This window comes from Gorilla gorilla, chromosome 18 (assembly GCF_029281585.2).
Source record: "Gorilla gorilla gorilla isolate KB3781 chromosome 18, NHGRI_mGorGor1-v2.1_pri, whole genome shotgun sequence".
Taxonomy (NCBI): Eukaryota; Metazoa; Chordata; class Mammalia; order Primates; family Hominidae; genus Gorilla; species Gorilla gorilla.
In genome coordinates, this window is record NC_073242.2 from 98037204 (window position 1) to 98060054 (window position 22851).

The window sequence follows — 22851 nt, forward strand, 5'->3', positions numbered from 1 at the left end:
ACCATTGCACCCCAGTGCGCCCATTGCCTGGCCTCTCCTTGTCACATCTTCTCCTTGAAGCTTGCTTTCAGTTAGCCAGGTGTGGTGGTGCATGCCTGTGGTCCCAGCTACTCTGGAGGCTGAGGTGGGAGGATTGCTTGAGCCCAGGAGGTTGAGGCTACAGTGAGCCATGATCGCTCAAATACACTCCAGCCTGGTGACAGTGAGATCCTGTCTCAAAAAAACAACAAAAAAAGAGGAATCCTTTAGCCCCCTGAGACTCAGCTCTGCTAGCAGTCTTGGTACTTTGTAAATGACACATCTCTTTGCTCTGCAGTACAAGGGTCAGGTGCCTGAGAACGAGGCTAACGTCGTAATCACCACACTGAAAGTGACTGATGCTGATGCCCCCAATACCCCAGCGTGGGAGGCTGTATACACCATATTGAATGATGATGGTGGACAATTTGTCGTCACCACAAATCCAGTGAACAACGATGGCATTTTGAAAACAGCAAAGGTTTGTATGGTACCTGGCAAGATGCAGAAACTGGCATCCTCACAGCTGTTCATGCACTTGTCCCCTGGTATCTTCTTAGAAGTAGATTCGCTTTGGCAGGGGGACAGGGTGACTTTCCCAGATTCTAGTGGACCATGTGGGGTTTGCAGTGGCTCTTCCTGCTCATGTAAGAAATCAAGAAACTGGGCTGCGTGTGGTGGCTCACGCCTATAATCCCAGCACTTAGGGACGCTGAGGCAGGCAGATCACGAGGTCAGGAGTTTGAGTCTCTGCTAAAAATACAAAAATTAGCCAGGCATGGTGGCACGTGCCTGTAATCTCAGCTACTAGGGAGGCTGAGACAGGAGAATTGCTTGAACCTGGGAGGTGGAGGTTGCAGTGAGCCAAGATCGTGCCATTGCACTCCAGCTCTGGGTGACAGAGCAAGACTCAGTCTCCAGGGGTGGGCAGGGAAAAGGAGGCCGGGCGTGGTGGCTCACGCCTGTAATCATAGCACTTTGGGAGGCCAAGGCGGGCAGATCACAAGGTCAAGAGATCGAGATCATCCTGACCAACATGGTGAAACCCCATCTCTACTAAAAATACAAAAATTAGCTGGGCATGGTGGTGTGCACCTATAGTCCCAGCTACTAGGGAGGCTGAGGCAGGAGAATCGCTTGAACCTGGGAGAGGGAGGTTGCAGTGAGCCAGGATCGTGCCACTGCACTCCAGCCCAGCAACAGAGTGAGACTTCGTCTCAAAAAGAAGAAATCAAGAAGCTAAGGCTTCTTGGTGGCTCATGGTGGCTCATGCCTGCAATCCCAGCACTTTGGGAGGCCGAGGCGGGCAGATCACCTGAGGTCAGGAGTTTGGGACCAGCCTGGCCAACATGGTGAAAACGTGTCTCTACCAAAAATACAAAAATTAACTGGGCGTGATGGTGCACACTTGTAATCCCGGCTGCTTGGGAGGCTGAAGCAGGAGAATCGCTTGAGCCTGCAAGACAGAGGTTGTAGTGAGCCAAGATCGTGCTACTGCACCCTGGCCTGGGCAACAGAGTGAGACTCTGTCTGAAAAAAAAAAGAAATCAAGCTCTTACACAGGATCCTGAAATTGAAAAAGAAGTACTATCTGCTTTAATAGGCTCTTTCCCAGAAACATTCTCCTTCCCTTAGCTCTTTCCATTTTGCAGTGACAGGGAAAGTGATTTACTGGTCTCTGCTTTTGTGCTGGTTTATTTTAGAAGTGGGGCAGATATGGTTGTTTTTGAAAAATGTCCTAGAAACTTGAAAACTAGCCAAGCGCAGTAGTGTATGGCGGTGGGCCCAACTACTTGGGAGGCTGAGGTGGGAGAATCACTTGAGCCCAGGGGGTTGAAGCTGCACTCAGCTATGATCATGCCACTGTACTCCAACCTGGGCAATAGAATGAGACTCCATCTCTTAAAAAAAAAAAAAAAAGGTGGCCGGGTGCAGTTGCTCATGTCTGTAATCCCAACACTTTGGGAGGCCAAGGCGGGTGGATCACCTGAGGTCAGGAGTTCGAGACCAGCCTGGCCAACATGGTGAAACGTCGTCTCTACTAAAAATACAAAAAATTAGCCAGGTGTGGTGGCGGGCTCCTGTAATCCCAGCTACTAGGGAGGCTGAGGCAGGAGAATTGCTTGAACCCAGGAGGCGGAGGTTGCAGTGAGCCATTGCATTCCAGCCTGGGTGACAAGAGCAAAAATTCCGTCTCAGAAAAAAATAAAATAAGGAAAGAAACTTGAAAACTAAGAATTTGAGTGAATTGCTTGTTGAAGTGACTGGATCCCTAGAATAGCCCCAGACCTTTGACTTCCTCTTGAGTAGGTGAGCAGATTTGAGAAGCCATGGTAAGTAATTGTGGTTTCTGCCATTGAAAGTCATGGCAGAAACCACAGTTACTTTTGCACCAACCTAATATATTACCAAAAGCAACAGTTAAGGATTTAATTTTATTTTTACTAACACAAAATGTTTCATTTTGTTTTTAACTTCATTGTTTCTGCTCCCTAGGGCTTGGATTTTGAGGCCAAGCAGCAGTACATTCTACACGTAGCAGTGACGAATGTGGTGCCTTTTGAGGTCTCTCTCACCACCTCCACAGCCACCGTCACCGTGGATGTGCTGGATGTGAATGAAGCCCCCATCTTTGTGCCTCCTGAAAAGAGAGTGGAAGTGTCCGAGGACTTTGGCGTGGGCCAGGAAATCACATCCTACACTGCCCAGGAGCCAGACACATTTATGGAACAGAAAATAACGTAAGTATGAGGATTTTTCAACTGACTTGCAGCAACTGGTTAATTTATATCATTTTGTATATAAATCAATAATATGTACTTCATGGCATTTTGTCATTTGTCTGTACAAGACCATTCTCTTAATTTATTTTTTATTCCCTTTATCTGTGCTCCTTTCTCCTGTTCCCTTCCCTTTACAGACAGCCATTCTTGGTCTGATGTGCTGCCTCTCTTTGAGCTCTTGTAGTATGGTAGAAATGCAGTTTTACTTTGCATACATACTATTGTGTTTTTTTGAGTTTGGAGTCTCACTTTGTCGCCCAGGCTAGCGTGCAGTGGCATGATCTCTGCCTACTGCAGCCTCTGTCTCTTGGGTTCAAGCAATTTTCATGCCTCAGCCTTCCATGTAGCCAGGATTACAGGTGCCTGCCACCACGCCTGGCTAATTTTTGTATTTTTAGTAGAGACAAGGCTTCACCACATTGGCCAGGCTGGTCTCGAACTTCTGACCTCAAGTGATCTGCCTGCCTCCTAAAGTGCTGAGATTACAGGCGTGAGCCCCCACACCCAGCCCATAGTATTGTGTTCTAAGTAGCTTACTATCAGTATTTCTCCTTTCAAACTTGAAGGTACCTCTATAATGTAAATCCACACAGATGCTGAGAACTGAGAACCCACATGCCAACCAACCAACTACAACACTTGCTTTAAAATACTCTCATTTTGGGCTGGGCACAGCAGCTTATGCCTGTAATCCCAAAACTTTGGGAGGCCTAGGCAGGTGGATCACTTTGAGGCCAGGTGTTGAAGACCAGTCTGGCCAACATGGTGAAACGCCTGCCTCCACTAAAAACACAAGAAATTAGCCGGGCATGGTGGTACACACCTGTAATCCCAGCTACTCGGGAGGCTGAGGCACGAGAATCACTTGAACCCAAAAAGCTGAGGTTGCAGTGAGCTGAGATCGAGTCACTGCACTCCAGCCTGGGTGACAGAGCGAGACTCCATCTCAAGAAAAAAAAAAAAACTCTCATTTTCTATATGTAGCCAATGGACTCCTCAAAATGTAGCGATATTTCTACATGCTCCAAACTGTAAGGCCTGGCAAGATGGGTTTTAATCGAAGTTTAAAAGAATGGTGAAAAGTCAAAGACAATAATGTAGGATTTGGTTCAGTGATGAAACTCTGGATTGTACAGTTTCCAGGCTGGGTTGAAAGCTTGCAGTAGTGAAATAGATAGTTCAAAGCATCTCCTGGGGCAGATTCAGGGACCAGGTCTTTAGTGTCTGTTTCCAGAGGCCCTTACGCCTGGAACAATGACCACTTGATGTAATTCATTGCTTTGCACTTCCAAAGAAGTGAGGCCAAGCCCACAGGTTCTTAGAGCCCTTTCCTCCTTTGATTTCTTAGTTTCCCTTTCAGAGCCTTTCCATGACCCTAGTAAATAACTGAGCAGTAGATCTCTGTTAGCCTCCCTGTGCCTCCCATTAAATGTCAATAGTGCAGTCCACCCACAGGTCAACAGGGCAACCTGCATCTCCAGATGTTCATGACAGGAGAGGAGGTGGCATGTTGCCACCATTTAGGAACTACTGTATTGTTTGGGGGAGCTGGTCTGCAGGAGTCTGCTTTTAAAAATAAATAAGGATTATAGTAATCATTGCTTCAGCAAGAATCATCCATAGATGCCAAATCCATCGGGTGAAAATTAGTTGCTGAACAAGATATTCTCAAATTATCTACCTGCAGATTATAGGTTAATCATGCAGTGAAAAAAGGCACCTTTGCTGTGAAGAAATCTGGTGGCCTTTCCCTTATCCAAGTGATCAAAGTTATCAATAGAAGCACAGACAGACATCATGTTCCTCCCAGTGTCCTGCACAAGGGAGGCCACAGCATCACCTCTGTCCTGTTCTTGTCCCCACCACCGACCCCTGAAATGGATTACCTGAATCTAAATTTTGAGGAATAATCAGACAAACCCAAGTTAAGGGGCATTCTACAAAACAACTGGCCAGCACATTTCAAAAATGTCAGTGACAGAAAAGAAAGACCTAAGGAAGAGCCATGCCAACAAAAGGCCATATTGGATCCTGAATCCAGAAGGGTGCAAGGTTGCTATAAAGGACATTTTTGGAAAATCTGACAATTCGAATATGCACCATATATTCGACAATAGTATTCTATCAAAGTTTTGTTTCCTAAAATTGAAAATCAAGACTGGGCGTGGTGGCTCACACCTGTAATCCCAATGCTTTGGGAGGCTGAGATGGGTGGATCATCTGAGGTCAGGAGATCAAGACCATCCTGGCTAACATGGTGAAACCTCGTCTCTACTAAAAATACAAAAAATTAGCCGGGCGTGGTGGCGGGTGCCTGTAGACCCAGCTATTCAGGAGGCTGAGGCAGGAGAATGGCATGAACCTGGGAGGCGGAGCTTGCAGTGAGCTGAGATCACGCCACTGTACTCCAGCCTGGGCGACAGAGCGAGACTCTGTCTCAAAAAAAAAAAAAAAAGAAAAAAAAAATCAAATTGGGGTTATATAACAGAATGCCTTTGTTCTTAGGAGATAACACATTGACATATTTATAAGTAAAGGAACATGACTTCTGCAATTTATTTGCAGATGGTTCAGCACAACAAGAAATTATGTAGGCGCGTGTCAATATAGACAGAGCCGATGTGGCAAAGTATTAACAATGAGTAAACTCAGGTGAAGAGTCCATGGATGGTCATCATACTATTATAGTAACTTGTCTGTTGTATTGTTGGTTTTCTTGGTTTTCTTTCTTTTTTTTTTTTAAAGACGGAGTTTCGGCCGGGCGCGGTGGCTCACGCCTGTAATCCCAGCACTTTGGGAGGCCGAGACGAGCGGATCACGAGGTCAGGAGATCGAGACCATCCTGGCTAAAATGGTGTAAACCTCGTCTCAACTAACAATACAAAAAAATTAGCCGGGCGTGATGGCGGGCGCCTCTAGTCCCAGCTACTCCGGAGGCTGAGGCAGAAGAATGGTGTGAACCCAGGAGGTGGAGCTTGCAGTGAGCCGACGTCGCGCCACTGCACTCCAGCTTGGGCTACAGAGCAAGACTCCGTCTCAAAAAAAAAAAAAAAAAAAAAAAGAAAGGGTTTCACTTTTGTTGCCCAGGCTGGAGTGCAATGGTGCAATCTCGGCTCACTGCAACCTCCACCTCCCAGGTTCAAACGATTCTCCTGCCTCACCCTCCCCAGTAGCTGGGATTACAGGCGTGTGCCACCACACCCAGCTAATTTTTGTATTTTTAATAGAGACAGGGTTTCACCATGTTGACCAGGCTGGTCTCAAACTCCTGACCTCAGGTGATCTGCCTGCCTCGGCCTCCCAAAGTGTTGGGATTACAGGCATGAGCCACCGCGACCGGCCTATTGTTGGTTTTCAAAATAAAAACATTGGAAGTAACCATATAACTGAAGAAGCGCTTAAGCCGTTTTCAGCTACATGTTGTTTGCTGGTCCTACTCTAAAAGCCAGAGCTTGTCCCCGTTCAGATATCGGATTTGGAGAGACACTGCCAACTGGCTGGAGATTAATCCGGACACTGGTGCCATTTCCACTCGGGCTGAGCTGGACAGGGAGGATTTTGAGCACGTGAAGAACAGCACGTACACAGCCCTAATCATAGCTACAGACAATGGTAAGGGGGCCTCATCTGGGCCTTTGCTGCCTCGACCTCCTAGCTAGTTCACTTCCTTGCCCCTCCCTTCTTTTGGAGGGAAGAGTTCATTCTTTTTCTTTTATCCTTTTTGTTTGTTGGATTGATTTGTATAGATGTATGGAGTACAAGGGTAATTTTGTTACATGCATAGATGTGTAGTGGTAAAGTCAGGGCTTTTAGGGTATCCATCACCCAAATAACATGCATTGTACCCATTAAGTAATTGTTCATCATCTACCCCCTCCCACCCCTTGGACCCTTCCCAGCTGCCATTGTCTATCATTCCACAATCTACATCCATGTGTACACATTATCGAACTCCGACTTCTAAGTGAGAACATGCAGTATTTCTCCTTATATGTCTGATTCGTTTCACTTGAGACAATGGCCTCCAGTTTCATCCATGTTGCTGCAAAAGATTTCTCTTTTATTCTTAAACAAAGGCATTCTTATTATCAAAAATTCAAGTGGGCTGGGCACGGTGACTCACACCTGTAATCCCAGCACTTTGAGAGGCTGAGGTGGGAGGATCACTTGAGCCCAGGAGTTCGAGACCAGCCTGGGTAACATGGCAAAACCCTGTCTCTACAAAAAGTACATAAATTAGCTGGGTGTGTTGGTGAGCACCTGTAGTCCCAGCTACTCAGAAGGCTGAAGTGGTAGGATTGCTTGAGTCTGAGAGGTGGAGGCTGCAGTGAGCCAAGATTGCGCCACTGCTCTCCATCCTGGGCAACAGAGCAAGACTCCGTCTCCAAAAAAAGAAATTTTTTTTCAAGTAATTTTGGTCAAACAGAACTTACTTTTCACTACTCTTTATTCCTTCCCTAAGGGAACCAGGTAATGATGGTTTACAATCCATTTCCAAAGCTTAATACTTGTGTGACCTTGGATTTGCTGTTTAATTTTTTTTTTTTTTTTTTTTGAGACAGAGTCTTGCTCTGTCACCCAGGCTGGAGTGCAGTGGTGCAGTCTTGGCTCACTGCAACTTCTGCCTCCCAGGTTCAAGCAATTCTCCTGCCTCAGCCTCCCAAGTAGCTGGGATTACAGGTGTGCACCACCACGCCCAGCTAATTTTTTGTATTTTTAGTAGAGACGGGGTTTCACCATATTGGCCAACCAAGCTGGTCTTGAACTCCTGACCTTGTGATCTGCCCGCCTTGGCCTCCCAAAGTGCTGGGATTACAGGTGTGAGCCACCGTGCCTGGCCTGCTGTTTAATTTTTATGTCCCTCAATTCCTTTACCTGAAAAATGTTAATACCCATGTGGGTGAAATTAGGTGTTAAATCAGTTAGGTGTGGGTCCTTCCAGACTGCTTCTGTGTACTTAAATACATTTATAGGCTGGGTGCTAGGCTCACACCTGTAATCCCAACACTTTGGGGGTCTGAGGTGGGAGATGGCTTGAGGCCAGGAGTTCAAGACTAGCCTGGGCAACATACTGCCCATAATCTCAAAATGCTGGGATTATAGGCATGAGTTACCATGCTTGGCCTCCTTGAGTTAATTTTAAATGACGTGTGCTCATTGTTAAAAAATAAAATTTACATGAGAAAAAAGTTTTAAAAATTTACAGTCATGCCATCTAGACATATCTATTTATAGGTTTAAGATGGATTCTTCTGTTGTTTTGTATCCGTATCGTATACTAATATTGATGATAGTTCCCTGGGTACCAATTTTTCCTACTACCATATGCTCGGTGTTGTGTCAAGATGTAAAAGAAATGCAAACAGAAGTGTGGATGGGCTGGGCGCAGTGGCTCACGCCTATAATCCCAACACTTTCAGAGGCTAAGATGCGAGGATCACTTGAGCTCAAGAGTTCAAGACCAGCCTGGGCAACATGATAAGACCCCCTCTCTACAAAAAAAATTTAAAAACTAGCCAAGCATGGTGGCATGCGCCTGTAGTCTCAGCTACTAGGGAGGCAGAGGTGGGAGATTAAGCCCAGGAGGTAGAGGCTGCAGTGAACTGTGTTCATGCCACTGCATTCCAGCCTGGGTGACAGAGTGAGACTCTGCCTCAAAAAAAAAAGTGTATGTGAACTCCCCAATCTATTTTGAAAACCAATTTGCAGAGACTTCAAAAGACCCAACTCATCCCCTTTGATTTTAAGCTTTTAGTCAGGCTTAAAATTAAAATAAATAAAAAGACTCAATGCTTTGTTAATGACCTCAAATGGCAGGAAAGTGCAGAAAAAGGAGAACTAGGGAAACAACAGGCAGGCAATAGGACTTCTTGGAGTAGTTAAAATTCAGTGAATGAATAACGATATGTGAAGAAGGAGGAGTGTGTTCTTGGTGTGAGGAATAACTTGAATAATTGTTATCAAGGTGGGAATAAGTTGTCTGTGTAAAACAGCCAGAGACCTGCTCACCTGGGAGTGGAGGTCCTTTGGGATTGGTGGGACAGGAGGTTCTGCGGGTGGAGTGGGGCCTGGTGAGGGACCACTGAAGAGCCAGGACAAGATCTAGACTTGGTCTGGTGGAAGGCAATGGGGATTCATTACTGTTGCCAAGCTGCCACATTTCCTGTGTATTTTCTCTTAGGTTCTCCAGTTGCTACTGGAACAGGGACACTTTTGCTGATCCTGTCTGATGTGAATGACAACGCCCCCATACCAGAACCTCGAACTATATTCTTCTGTGAGAGGAATCCAAAGCCTCAGGTCATAAACATCATTGATGCAGACCTTCCTCCCAATACATCTCCCTTCACAGCAGAACTAACACACGGGGCGAGTGCCAACTGGACCATTCAGTACAACGACCCAAGTGGGTACCTGAGTTTTATTTTGGCAACTTTGCTCCAACTGCCATGCTTCCCTTCCCCCAGATCCCCACCTTTCAATTTCCCTTCTCAACTTCTAGATGTCACCCCTTCCATTGATACTTGCTTCCTTGTCCCTTCTGTCTTTGAGGCCTTGCTCCAAAGGTCTTTTTCCTTTCCTGGTATCTAACTTTGTAGCATGCTACCCAGTAATCTAAAACCCAAGCAGGGCTCCCTCTCCCAGCCTCTAGCCACCCTCCACTCCCCTCTCCACTTGCAACCAGGACCATCTTCTCTGCTACCTCCTGCTCCTGGGACCAAACAACACCATTTTTGTGGTTAGCTCCTTCTTGCCAACCAATCGTGAGCTCCCAGATTCATCAGAACTATTCTACCGAGGTGGAGGCAGCTGTCAACTGCCTGGTCAATTTGCATATATGGGCTTCCTACACCTAATTCTCTCTGGGCTTCTATTTCCACCATGACGATGTGGATCTGGAAGGTGTGCACCACTTCTTCCACAAATTGGCCAAGGAGAAGCACAAGGGCGCTGAGTGTCCCTTGAAAATGCAAAACCAGTGTGGCGGCCGCACTGTCTTCCTGGACATCCAGAAGCCATGTAAAGATGAATGGGGTAAAACCCTGGGTGCGATGGAAGTCACTCTGGCCCTGGAGAAGAACCTGAACTGGGCCCTTTTGGATCTTCATGCCTTGGGTTCCACCTGCACAGACCCCCATATCTGTGACTTCCTGGAGAGCCACTTCCTAGATGAAAAAGTAAAACTCATCAAGAAGATAGGTGACCACCTGACCAACCTTCACAGGCCGGCCGGCCTCCAGGCCGGGCTGGGCAAAAAGGTTCACCCTCAGGCACACAGGAGCCTACCGAACCCAGTGACATCTGAAGAGCCCCGCTCTGCCTAAGCCTCTCCCTCCAGCCACTAGGCAGCTTTTTTAAACCAACTCTAGAGCCCTCTCCCAAGCCTTAGACCAAATGGAAATAAAGCTTTTTACAGCAAAAAAAAAAAAAAAAGTACATACCTAAATAAAACCCAAGCAGCTCTGCTCTCTTCACTCGGCTTGCGGGTGTCTTTAGTTCACTAGCAATTTTATTCTGGAATGAGCTTTTTATTTTCCTCCCCTGGTCTCATCATTTCTTTTTATTGCTTTCTCCAGCCCAAGAATCTATCATTTTGAAGCCAAAGATGGCCTTAGAGGTGGGTGACTACAAAATCAATCTCAAGCTCATGGATAACCAGAATAAAGACCAAGTGACCACCTTAGAGGTCAGCGTGTGTGACTGTGAAGGGGCCGCCGGCGTCTGTAGGAAGGCACAGCCTGTCGAAGCAGGATTGCAAATTCCTGCCATTCTGGGGATTCTTGGAGGAATTCTTGCTTTGCTAAGTAAGTCCAGCTGGCAAGTGACTCAGCCTTTGACTTAAAAAAATGGAGGAGGTTTATTTCCTGGAAATGATTTTTGTTCTTATATTAATAAGGATATAGGTTAGCTGATGTAGGAAAGAGACTCCCAAGTTATGCTAGCTTCCATAAAATAGAAGTTTGTCTCTTACTGAACATTTCAGAGGTAAATGGTCTAAGATGGGAAGGCCATGAAGTCAACAGGGGACCCAGGTTTCTTCTACCTTGTCTCTTTTCATTCTTCAAGACAGTGCATCCCAAGCTTGAGAGCATACAAATCATCTGGGCCTCTTTTTGAACTGGGAAATCTGATCCAGGAGGTCTGGCATAGGGCCACAGATTCTGCATTTCTTTTTTTTTTTTTTTTTTTTTTGAGACGGAGTTTCGCTCTTGTTGCCGAGGCTGGAGTGCAATGGTGTGATCTCAGCTCACTGCACCCTCCGCTTAACAGGTTCAAGCGATTCTCCCGCCTCAGCCTCCTGAGTAGCTGGGACTATGGGCATGTGCCACCACGCCCAGCTAATTTTGTATTTTCAGTAGAGACGGTGTTTCTCCATTTTGGTTAGGCTGGTCTCAGACTCCCGACCTCAGGTGATCCACCCGCCTCAGCCTCCCAAAGTGCTAGGATTACAGGCTTGAGCCACCGCACCCGGCCAGATTCTACATTTCTAACCAGCTCCCAGGGGGTACTGATGTTGCAGTTCCTTAGACCATAGGCAGAGTAGCAAGACCTTGGGGGCTGCCCTCATCAGCGTGGTCTAAGCTAGCCAGCTCACCACCACCACCTCTACATTCCATCCTAGATTGGGGAAGGGGATAACAGAGGAAGTGGAGGCCAAACGACTGGAAGTTGCATATATCACCTCCACTTATATACCATTGGCCCAAACACAGCCACATCTAGCTGCAAGGGAACCTGGAAGCTTCTACTTACAATTGAAAATTGACATGGAGTAGGGGTGGAGTGTAGGGTGAGCAGTGAGTGTCAATGACTAAAAGGATAAAGGAGAAAAAGGATGCTGAGGAAAATTGGCAGTTTCTGCCATAGTCCTTAAACCTGTTTCCATTGGAGCCCACCTGGAGTGAGCCCTAGGGGTAACACAGGAGCTGTTATGGTCAAGGTAAATACTTTTATCATTTACACACAGGGAGAAAGTACTGAATCTATTAAAGGAATAAATTAGCGATGAAAACAGACTATGTGCATCAAAAGACAAAGTATCCATATGGAGGAGTGCACTGCATCAGAACTCTGGTAGGGCTTTAAACATGTGAATGATGGAAGAGCAAGCAAATGATTATCAAAGCAAATGAGAGCAAGTCAATTAGAAACCTTTGACCTGGTATGGTGGCTCACTCTTTGGGAGACCAGGGTGGGAGGATTGCTTGAAGCCAGGAGTTTGACACCAGCCTGGGCAACAAAGCAAGACTGTCTCTACAAAATAAAAATAAAAAATGCATTTTTTTATTAAAAAAATTTTTTTTAAAGAAATGTTTAAAGATCATATATAATTAGTGACTGCAAGGGGTGGTCCAACTCATGAATGCCTTTGTAGTCAGGGTAGTCAGAAAAGGCTGTTAATTGAGTCTCAAGGACAGTTTTGTGGAAGATGTAAGTGGTTAGGCCACAGGGGCTGGTAGAATTCCAACAGGCAGATGGGTATTTAGGAAGGTTCCCCTCCTAGCAAAGCACAGCAGAGGCTTGAGGAGACTCCTAGAAGGGCAGAGACCAGGCCAAGCTGGTGGGAATGGAAAAAGAATTTTGGAGGGAGCAGTGGGACCAAATCTAGGGTTTTCGATTTAGATTGAGCATGGGTGCCATTGATCCTGCTGCTGCTGTCTCAGTGGACTCCAGGAGAGGGTGCCTTTCAACCTTCCAGAAATGTCTGCTGGGCATCCCATTTGCTTCTGCCCCCTCCTGGTGTCCTCCCAAAGTTGAAGAAAAGGATAGTGCTGTTGAGAATTGAGCAAGCCTTCTGGACTTTCATCCTGCCAGGCTTTACATGGCTTTATTGTGCCATGAGATTAGGTTAATTCATCATTGCCTTGGGCAGGGTAACACAGGCCCTGCCTGCCCACTTCCTAGTCAAATTCCATTTCAGTGGCCTGGTCTGCTTTTGGTATAGTGGTTACTGACTAGTACATTCATTCTAAAGGGAATCTTTTTTTTTTTTTTTTTTTTTTTTTAAGGCAAGTTCTCATTCTGTGGGCCCGGCTGGAGTGCAGTGGAGTGATCTCAGATCTCAGGTCACTGCAGCCTTGACTTCCGGGGCTCGGGCAATCCTCCCACCTCAGACCCCTGGGAGGCTGGGACCACAGGCATGAGCCACCACACCCAGCTAATTTTTTAATATTTTTTTGTAGAAACAGTGTTTCCTTATGTTGCCCAGGCTGGTCTCAAACTCCTGGTCTCAACCAGTCCTCCCGCCTTGGCCTTCCAAAGTGTTGGGATTATAGGCATGAGCCACTGTGCCCAGCCAAGGAATCTTAAAGATTGTAGTTATACTTGAAATATTTTTTTTTTAAATAGGATTACCTAAATTTGCTATGGGTATGTATTTTTTTAGACACTGGGGGTGGGGATTCCCATGTAGAGCAACATTTAAAACAGAGGCAATGCCAGAGTTCAGATGTTCAATTTCTTGTATTTTTAACTTCTATGATTATTTTTTCTTTGTTTATTAGAGATGGGTTCTCACTATGTTACTCACATTGGTCTCAAACTCTTGAGCTCAAGTGATCCTCCCACCTTGGCCTCCCAAAGTGCTGGGATTACAGGTGTGAGCCACTCCTCTGGCCAATTTCTTGTTTCTTAAGGGCACAAATGTGCTAGAGGCTGGGCGCAGTGGCTCACGTCTATAATCTCAACACTTTGGGAGGCGGAGGTGGCAGGATTGCTTGAACCTAGGTTTCAAGATCAGCCTAGGCAACATAGCAAGACCCCATCTCTATTAAAAAAAAAATTACTAGAGAGACACCAGGAGATCTGAAGCTTTTCATGTTTTCCGCCAATGTTTGATTGCTTACTCTGTGCCAGGCTTTTTCTCAGAGCCTGCGGATACTGGGCTTCTGGCACAGCTGATAAGAGGGGTCATTTTGGAAACGGTAAACTGCCTCTTGCTTTACATGGATGGGGACTGTGTAGCTCCTATAGTCTTGTTCAGTGCTGTCTCCCTGTGCAGCCAATTCAGTGTTCTTGTTGATGAATCATGGACAAGGGAGTTATGCTGTTTATCTGGATAAGGTTTCTGGCATTTTTCTGATTTTAGAAATAGGTAGTTGAGGTACATCTGAGAAATCTTTTCCTCAAGTTTATGCAACCTCCTGTTTAAAGATTATGCTTCGGCCGGGCGTGGTGGCTCACGCCTGTAATCTCAGCACTTTGGGAGGCCCAGGTGGGTGGATCACTTGAGGTCAGGAGTTTGAGACCAGCCTGGGCAACATAGTGAAACCCTGTCTCTACTAAAAATACAAAAATTAGCTGGGCATGATGGCAGGCGCTTGTAGTCCTACCTACTTGGGAGGCTGAGGCAGGAGAATCACTTGAACCCAGGAGGTGTTGGTTGCAGTGAGCTGAGATTGCGCCACTACACTCCAGCCTGGGCAACAGAGTGAGACTCTGTCTCAAAATAATAATAATAATAAATAAATAAAGATTATGCTTCATAGGGTACAGTATATAGGTACTTGGGCACCCATGGATAGAAAACACATGGAATCTTTTTTTTTCATTCACAGTGAATAATATATATATATATATTTTAAGTTAAGTGGTTTCTTTCTGGCTGCTTTAGAGAATTTTTTTTAAAGTTAAATGTTAATTGTGTATATCCTAGAAATAATCCCAAGATCAAATGTAACCCTTGTGTTAAGCCTTGGAAGTTAAATAGATTTTAAAGCTTGCTTACATGATTATATCCTAAGAGAAAATAAGAACATACCAGGCAATTTTATAGTCTCTGTCCCACTCCCCATAGCTGGTTATGTATCAATCACATTTGGGCTAACCTAGGAGCCCTGCTCACAAACCTTCAATGGCTCCAACTCAGAATCAAAGCCAAAGTCCTCACAGTGGCCCATATGTCCCTCCTGCGCTGCTTGCCCCTCTGAGCTCTTCTCCATGTCTCTTCCCCTCATGCACCCTGCTACAGCCATGCTGGCCTCCTCACCTTCCCTCCATCACACCAAACATGCTCCTCCTGCCTCAGGACCTCTGTCCTTACTGTTTCCTCTGCCTGGAACACTTTCCCCCAGATTTGGGAAAATGACAGTGATTGAGTTTAAAACCCATCTGAAAGTTAAGGACCATGCTTGAATTCACATATCACTGTCTACTATGTTGTACTGTACATACCAACTTCAGGGATGTGAGTATCACGTGGATTGACATCTTCAAGTGTATTGAAGGCAGCTAGTGGCTGTCTAACTGCCCCCTGTCTGGTATGAGGGGTGCTCTGTGATAGCTGCTGCTTCTGGCCTTCTTTATCTTTGGCTCTCAACACTTGCTCTCTCTCCCCCACCATCCCAGTTCTGATTCTGCTGCTCTTGCTGTTTCTTCGGAGGAGAGCGGTGGTCAAAGAGCCCTTACTGCCCCCAGAGGATGACACCCGGGACAACGTTTATTACTATGATGAAGAAGGAGGCGGAGAAGAGGACCAGGTGGGTTTTTAAAACCTTGGTAGCTCAGTGGTGATCTCTTTATTCAGAAGAAGCAATGATTAGTAAGAGGTAGACATTTGAAACAGCTCTGAATCACTTTGGATATTATCTTTTTAAGGCCTTACCCAAGAAAGTGGACATTGTCATTGACCATCATCATCATCACATCATCACCAACACAGCTAACATTTATTGATCGCATACTGTTCTGCACCTCAGTGAGCGAGCTGAGGCACAGAGAAGCTCAGTAACTTTGCTAAGGTCACACAGCTAGGAAGCGACAGGGCCAAATGGTCTGTCTCAGAGCCTGCCTTCCTCATTGCCATTCTCTGGACATGAACTTCAGCCAGATACTCTTTGACATAGAACAACTGGTCTGCTTTGTTTCTCTTGAGTTTTTAGCTAGACCAAACTCCTTTTTGTCATTGTTATACCTTTAGTCCCTCTGTATTTCCTGATTTTGGAGATGATCTTAACATCTTACCCTGGAGTTGTCCAGGGAACTGTTCAGTGTCTTGGAGAGTCTACTTATTATAGAAAGGGATCCATGGGGGTCTATTACAGAGTCCTGCTTTTGACTGAGGCCACAGAGTGAGGCACAATTTACTGAGCTCCATACAACATAGGGAGGTGGGTGTACAGAGAAAAATATTGTTCTAGATTTCAGGGACTTGTAAGTCTAGTTTGGGGATACCACGTATATTGTATCAGTGAGCAATAGAACAACCAATCCCGGAATCTCAGCGGCACACAACATGCGTGTCTTTCTCATGTACTGTGGGGTAGCTGGGGCAACTGCTGGTCTCATCTAAGCTCATGAGAATCTGTAGGATGGCTGGGGCTCAGCAGATTTAGGCAGAGTTTAGCTGAATGACTCTAACCTGTGAATTGTGTCCAGGTCTGTTCCATGCAAGTCTCATCTTTGTACCAGAAGCTGGTGCCTTTCAGACCTTTGCCTGTGTCATATGTTACTGTCCCATTGGCTAAGCAAGTCACACAACAAAGCCCCAGATCGATGGATGTATACTTTTCTCACAAGCTGGGGTTGGGAGGGAGTGAATATTTGCCAAACAGTGATCTAATCATCATGTCCTATGAAAATTAGTAAGGCACACAGCCTATATCTGGATCCACACATGCTACTCACAATCCTTTGGGCTATGTTTTTTTCCAGTGCTATTTGGGAGACTTTTAGCTTGAAAACTGTCATTTTGCATTAAACTGGTAAAGATCATACAGTTGGCAATGAAGGCATCATCCAGCCATAATCTATAAACTGAACATAGCCCTGTGTGTATGACTATTTCTTTCCTACTCTTCATTGTACTTCAACCTTTTTTCTCCAAAGGACTTTGACTTGAGCCAGTTGCACAGGGGGCTGGACGCTCGGCCTGAAGTGACTCGTAACGACGTTGCGCCAACCCTCATGAGTGTCCCCCGATACCTTCCCCGCCCTGCCAATCCCGATGAAATTGGAAATTTTATTGATGAAGTAAGTAATCCACGTGGAAAGCCAAAGCATGGCTCGTCTCTAAGCTCAGGAGGAGTTGTGTCAAAAATGAGAAAAAGAGTCTTTAGATTCTTTCCTTTACTATGTTTTCAGCTTGCCTGAGCCCTGGAGCCCTGTTTTCCTTTTTCTTTCTTTTTCTTTTGAGACGAAGTTTCACTCTTGTTGCCCAGGCTGGAGTGCAATGGCGCAATCTTTGCTCACCACAACCTCTGCCTGGGTTCAAGCGATTCTCCTGCCTCAGCCTCCCAAGTAGCTGGGATTACAGGCATGTGCCACCACACTCGGCTAATTTTGTATTTTTAATAGAGGCAGGGTTTCTCCATGTTGGTCAGGCTGGTCTCTAACTCCTGACTCAGGTGATCCACCTGCCTCGGCCTCCCAAAGTGCTGGGATTACAGGTGTGAGCCACCGCACCTGGCAGCCTGTTTTTCTTAATCTGTGTCTCATCTGAATTTTGGATCTAATCGTGCTTCAAATTGCAAAGTCCATGTGGCAAAACCAACAATTGCCTGAAAGGATTTAGTAGATCTAGAAATGAAACTAGGAAGATTCTAAGTAAATTTCATTTTAGTTTCACTAATGGAATTTACTTCCCTTGCCTCCCACTGCTGGTTGGGATATAATGATAAATGTACATGACAAGCCTACCTGAGGATTAGAAAACTAGAATCTGTATTGTATATGTCAGAAATGCATTCAGCTCTAAATACAAGATGCTGAAACAGATGGGAGTAGATTTACCTTATACAAATAGAAAGTTGGGGTGAGCAATCTAGGCCAGTGCATCAGGCTGTTCCATGTTTCTGCTCCATCATCTTAGCACGTAGACCCTTCTTCTCAGGCTTGTTGTCTCATGATCACAAGATGGCTGCCACACTTCCAGATCTTAAGTCTGTATTCCAGTCAGGAAAAAGTATGAAGAACAAAGCAGAGGGCAAAAGTCTTTCTTCTAGCAAGCTGTCTTCTTATTCAACAAGGGAGTTGTCCAACCAGTTATTGGCCAGAACTATCAGAAGGTTGTGCCTTTCTGCAAGGGAGAATAACAAGGCGTTAAATTAATTAGCTTAGGATAAGATGAGAAAGAACCCAATAAAGAAACGGTCCAGCAGGATCTGTTTCCTTAAGTTATGTTCTCTAGTAACTTGCTTGGTTACTGGAATGATTTTCTGGGCTTGTCTGATGGTCCAGTGGCCCTCGGTGAGTCTTCATGGTGAGGTCTGTGTTTGCTTTAGCTTTCTTTTTTTTTTTTTTTTTTTTTTGAGACAGAGTCTTGCTCTGTGGCCCCGGCTGGAGTGCAGTGGTGCAATCTCAGCTCACTGCAAGCTCCACCTCCCAGGTTCACACCATTCTCCTGCCTCAGCCTCCCGAGTAGCTGTGACTACAGGCACCTGCCATCAAGCCTGGCTATTTTTTTTTTTTTAATTTTATTTTTAGTAGAGACAGGGTTTCACCATGTTAACCAGATGGTCTTGATCTCCTGACCTCAGGTGATCTGCCTGCTTTGGCCTCCCGAAGTGCTGGGATTATAGGCGTGAGCCACCGCGCCCGGACTGCTTTAGCTTTCTATGGGAGCTGTCACTGAGGACTGTGAGGCACTGCAGTGTTAGAAGTGACCAAGCCACATTCATTTTAGCCACTGGAAAAAACAAGAAACAGAAAGAAACCAGTTTAACCATGCCTTTTATTTATTTTTTTATTTTTATTTTTATTTTCATTTTTTGAGGCAGTTTCACTCTTGTCACCCAGGCTGGAGTGCAGTGGCGTGATCTTGGCTCACTGCAACCTCTGCCTCCTAGATTCAAGCGATTCTCCTGCCTCAGCCTCCCAAGTAGCTGGGATTACAGGCGCCGCTACCACGCCCAGCTACTTTTTGTATTTTTAGTACAGATGGGGTTTCATCATATTGGCCAGTCTGGTCTCAAACTCCTGACCTCAGGTGATCTCCCTGCCTCGGCCTCCCAAAGTACTGGGATTATGGGTGTGAGCCACCGCTCCTGGCTACAGACCCCTTTTAGATACATCTGGATTCAGGCTTTTCCTCCATTCATACTCATTTGCAAGTCATCACTTGTATTTGCAGTTTTTATTTAAACTATAAAAATAGTATGCTAAAACAGAACAAGATCATGTCTTTTGAGGGAGCAAGATCATGGGTGGAGCTGGAGGCCATTATCCTTAGCAAACTAATGCAGGAACAGAAAACCAAATACCACGTGTTCTCACTTATATGTGGGAGCTGAATGATGAGAACTCATGGACACAAAGAAGAGAACAACAGACACTGGGGTTCGCTTGAGGGAGGAGGAAGGGAGGAGGGAGAGGAGCAGAAAAGATAACTACTGGGTACTGGGCATAATACCTGGGTGATGAAATAATCTGTACAACAAATCCCCATGACATGAGTTTACAATCTGTTACCTATATAACAAACCTTCACATGTACTCCCAAACCTAAAAGTGTTTTTTTTTAAGTATGCTTGCTATTTTAAAAATATAAATTATGGTGTGGGGGTACACACCTGTAATCCCAGCTACTCGGGAGGCTGAGGCCGGAGAATCGCTTGAACCCAGGAGGCGGAGGATGCAGTGAGCCGAGATCATGCCATTGCACTCTAGCCTTGGTGACAGAGCAAGACTCTGAGACTCCATCTCAAAATAAATAAATATACTTTATTTATTTCATAAAATGAAAATATATAAAGAAAAGGCCGGGTGCAGTGGCTCACGCCTGTAATCCCAGCACTTTGGGAGGCCGAGGCGGGTGGATCACCTGAGATCAGGAGTTGGAGACCAGCCTGGCCAACATGGTGAAACCCCGTTTTTACTAAAAATATAAAAATTAGCCGGGCATGGTGGCGCATGCCTGTAGACCCAGCTACTTGGGAGGCTGAGGCAGGAGAATCGCTTGAACCTGGGAGGCAGATGTTTCAGTGAGCCAAAATCACACCATTGCACTCCAGCCTGGGTGACAAGAGTGAAACCCTGTCTCCAAAAAAAAGAAAAAGAAAAAAAATACAAGTCCTTCCTTAGTTCCCACACCCCCACTCCCCAGATTTAACTGTTAAGCATTTGGCATTCATCCTTCCAGGCCTTTCTGGGTGGAAAGGCAGCCTTCATGCACCAGTATGCAAAGTTTCTAGCTCTGCCCATCCCAGCTGGTGGTGTGGCAGCCCCACTCTGATCTATGGGGACTCCATCCTGACTGGTTGGTGCTTGCATCTCTCCTGCCTACATATAACTCACCATTTCACTTTCTCTTTCCATCAACAACATATCCTGTGCTTCTGCATCTTTCCATGACAGTGCGTATAAATGTACGTTGTTGGTGTTCACTGCTCCGTGGTATGCCACAGTCTGGGTGCATGGTCATACCTTACATATTGCTAGACTTCTTGCCCCAGATGACAGGTGTGCCCTTCTTTTCACTAAAAGATGCTTTTGTCCCTTCTTCTTTAGAATCTGAAAGCGGCTGATACTGACCCCACAGCCCCGCCTTATGATTCTCTTCTCGTGTTTGACTATGAAGGAAGCGGTTCCGAAGCTGCTAGTCTGAGCTCCCTGAACTCCTCAGAGTCAGACAAAGACCAGGACTATGACTACTTGAACGAATGGGGCAATCGCTTCAAGAAGCTGGCCGACATGTACGGAGGCGGCGAGGACGACTAGGGGACTCGAGAGAGGCGGGCCCTAGACCCGTGTGCTGGGAAATGCAGAAATCATGTTGCTGGTGGTTTTTCAGCTCCCTTCCCTTGAGATGAGTTTCTGGGGAAAAAAAGAGACTGGTTAGTGATGCAGTTAGTATAGCTTCATACGCTCTCCACTTTATAGCTCTAATAAGTGTGTGTTAGAAAAGTTTTGACTTATTTCTTGAAGCTTTTTTTTTTTTCCCATCACTCTTTACATGGTGGTGATGTCCAAAAGATACCCAAATTTTAATATTCCAGAAGAACAACTTTAGCATCAGAAGGTTCACCCAGCACCTTGCAGATTTTCTTAAGGAATTTTGTCTCACTTTTAAAAAGAAGGGGAGAAGTCAGCTACTCTAGTTCTATTGTTTTGTGTATATAATTTTTTTCAAAAAATTTGTGTGCTCCTGCTCATTGCTACACTGGTGTGTCCCTCTGCCTTTTTTTTTTTTTTTTTTTTTTTAAGACAGGGTCTCATTCTATCGACCAGGCTGGAGTGCAGTGGTGCAATCACAGCTCACTGCAACCTTGTCCTCCCAGGCTCAAGCTATTCTTGCACCTCAGCCTCCCAAGTAGCTGGGACCACAGGCATGCACCACTACGCACGACTAATTTTTTAAATATTTGAGACAGGGTCTCCCTGTGTTACCCAGGCTGGTCTCAAACTCCTGGGCTCAAGTGATCCTCCCATCTTGGCCTCCCAGAGTATTGGGATTACAGACATGAGCCACTGCACCTGCCCAGCTCCCCAACTCCCTGCCATTTTTTAAGAGACAGTTTTGCTCCATTGCCCAGGCCTGGGATGCAGTGATGTGATCATAGCTCACTGTAACCTCAAACTCTGGGGCTCAAGCAATTCTCCCATGAGCCTCCTTTTTATTTTTTTGTACAGATGGGGTCTTGCTATGTTGCCCATGCTGGTCTTAAACTCCTGTCCTCAAGCAATCCTCCTGCCTTGGCCCCCCAAAGTGCTGGGATTGCGGGCATGAGCTGCTGTGCCCAGCCTCCGTGTTTTAATATCAACTCTCACTCCTGAATTCAGTTGCTTTGCCCAAGATAGGAGTTCTCCGATGCAGAAATTATTGGGCTCTTTTAGGGTAAGAAGCTCGTGTCTTCGTCTGGCCACATCTTGACTAGGTATTGTCTACTCTGAAGACCTTTAATGGCTTCCCTCTTTCATCTCCTGAGTATGTAACTTGCAATGGGCATCTATCCAGTGACTTGTTCTGAGTAAGTGTGTTCGTTAATGTTTATTTAGCTCTGAAGCAAGAGTGATATACTCCAGGACTTAGAATAGTGCCTAAAGTGCTGCAGCCAAAGACAGAGCGGAACTATGAAAAGTGGGCAGGAGAGCTTGTCATTGAGCCTGGCAATTTAGCAAACTGATGCTGAGGATGATTGAGGTGGGTCTACCTCATCTCTGAAAATTCTGGAAGGAATGGAGGAGTCTCAACATGTGTTTCTGACACAAGATCCGTGGTTTGTACTCAAAGCCCAGAATCCCCAAGTGCCTGCTTTTGATGATGTCTACAGAAAATGCTGGCTGAGCTGAACACATTTGCCCAATTCCAGATGTGCATAGAAAACCGAGAATATTCAAAATTCCAAATTTTTTTCTTAGGAGCAAGAAGAAAATGTGGCCCTAAAGGGGGTTAGTTGAGGGGTAGGGGGTAGTGAGGATCTTGATTTGGATCTCTTTTTATTTAAATGTGAATTTCAACTTTTGACAATCAAAGAAAAGACTTATGTTGAAATAGCTTTACTGTTTCTCAAGTGTTTTGGAGAAAAAAATCAACCCTGCAATCACTTTTTGGAATTGTCTTGATTTTTCGGCAGTTCAAGCTATATCGAATATAGTTCTGTGTAGAGAATGTCACTGTAGTTTTGAGTGTATACATGTGTGGGTGCTGATAATGTGTATTTTCTTTGGGGGTGGAAAAGGAAAACAATTCAAGCTGAGAAAAGTATTCTTAAAGATGCATTTTTATAAATTTTATTAAAGAATTTTGTTAAACCATTGTCGATTTTGTTTTATTTGATTCCACCACATTTCCAGTCAAGAGAAAAGATGCATGGAGATGGCCTCAGTCAAAACGTGGAGAAAGAGGCCGGGCGCGGTGGCTCATGCCTGTAATCTCAGCACTTCGGGAGGCCGAGGCAGGTAGATCACTTGAGCTCAGGAGTTTGAGACCAGCCTGGGCAACGTAGTGAAACCCTGTCTCCACAAAAACACAAAAATTAGCTGGGCGTGGTGGCGTGCGCCTGTAGTCCCAGCTACTCGAGAGGCTGAGACATGAGACTCACTTGAACTCAGGAGGCAGAGGTTGCAGTGAGCTGAGGTTGCGCCACTGCACTTCAGCCTAGGTGACAGAGGA

The 22851-nt window shown here is 45.6% G+C and overlaps 2 protein-coding genes across 2 annotated transcripts in view; both read left to right on the forward strand.

Annotated features, from left to right (window-relative positions):
* The window catches only part of CDH1 (cadherin 1), a 98014-nt gene extending 75521 nt beyond the window's left edge, over positions 1–22493 (forward strand). The window contains exons 9-16 of the mRNA XM_004057872.5: positions 317–499; positions 2515–2759; positions 6268–6413; positions 8983–9207; positions 10379–10606; positions 15150–15280; positions 16629–16772; positions 20247–22493. Coding sequence (XP_004057920.2) covers positions 317–499; positions 2515–2759; positions 6268–6413; positions 8983–9207; positions 10379–10606; positions 15150–15280; positions 16629–16772; positions 20247–20456 — 1512 coding nt within the window. The 3' untranslated portion in view covers positions 20457–22493. The remainder of the gene's footprint in view (positions 1–316; positions 500–2514; positions 2760–6267; positions 6414–8982; positions 9208–10378; positions 10607–15149; positions 15281–16628; positions 16773–20246) is intronic.
* On the forward strand, positions 9214–10253 carry LOC109023554 (ferritin light chain-like). The gene has a single exon (XM_055366266.2). It carries the CDS (start codon positions 9770–9772, stop codon positions 10124–10126), a length of 357 nt encoding a protein of 118 aa, XP_055222241.2. The 5' UTR covers positions 9214–9769; the 3' UTR covers positions 10127–10253.
* Positions 22494–22851: the final 358 nt, after the last annotated feature.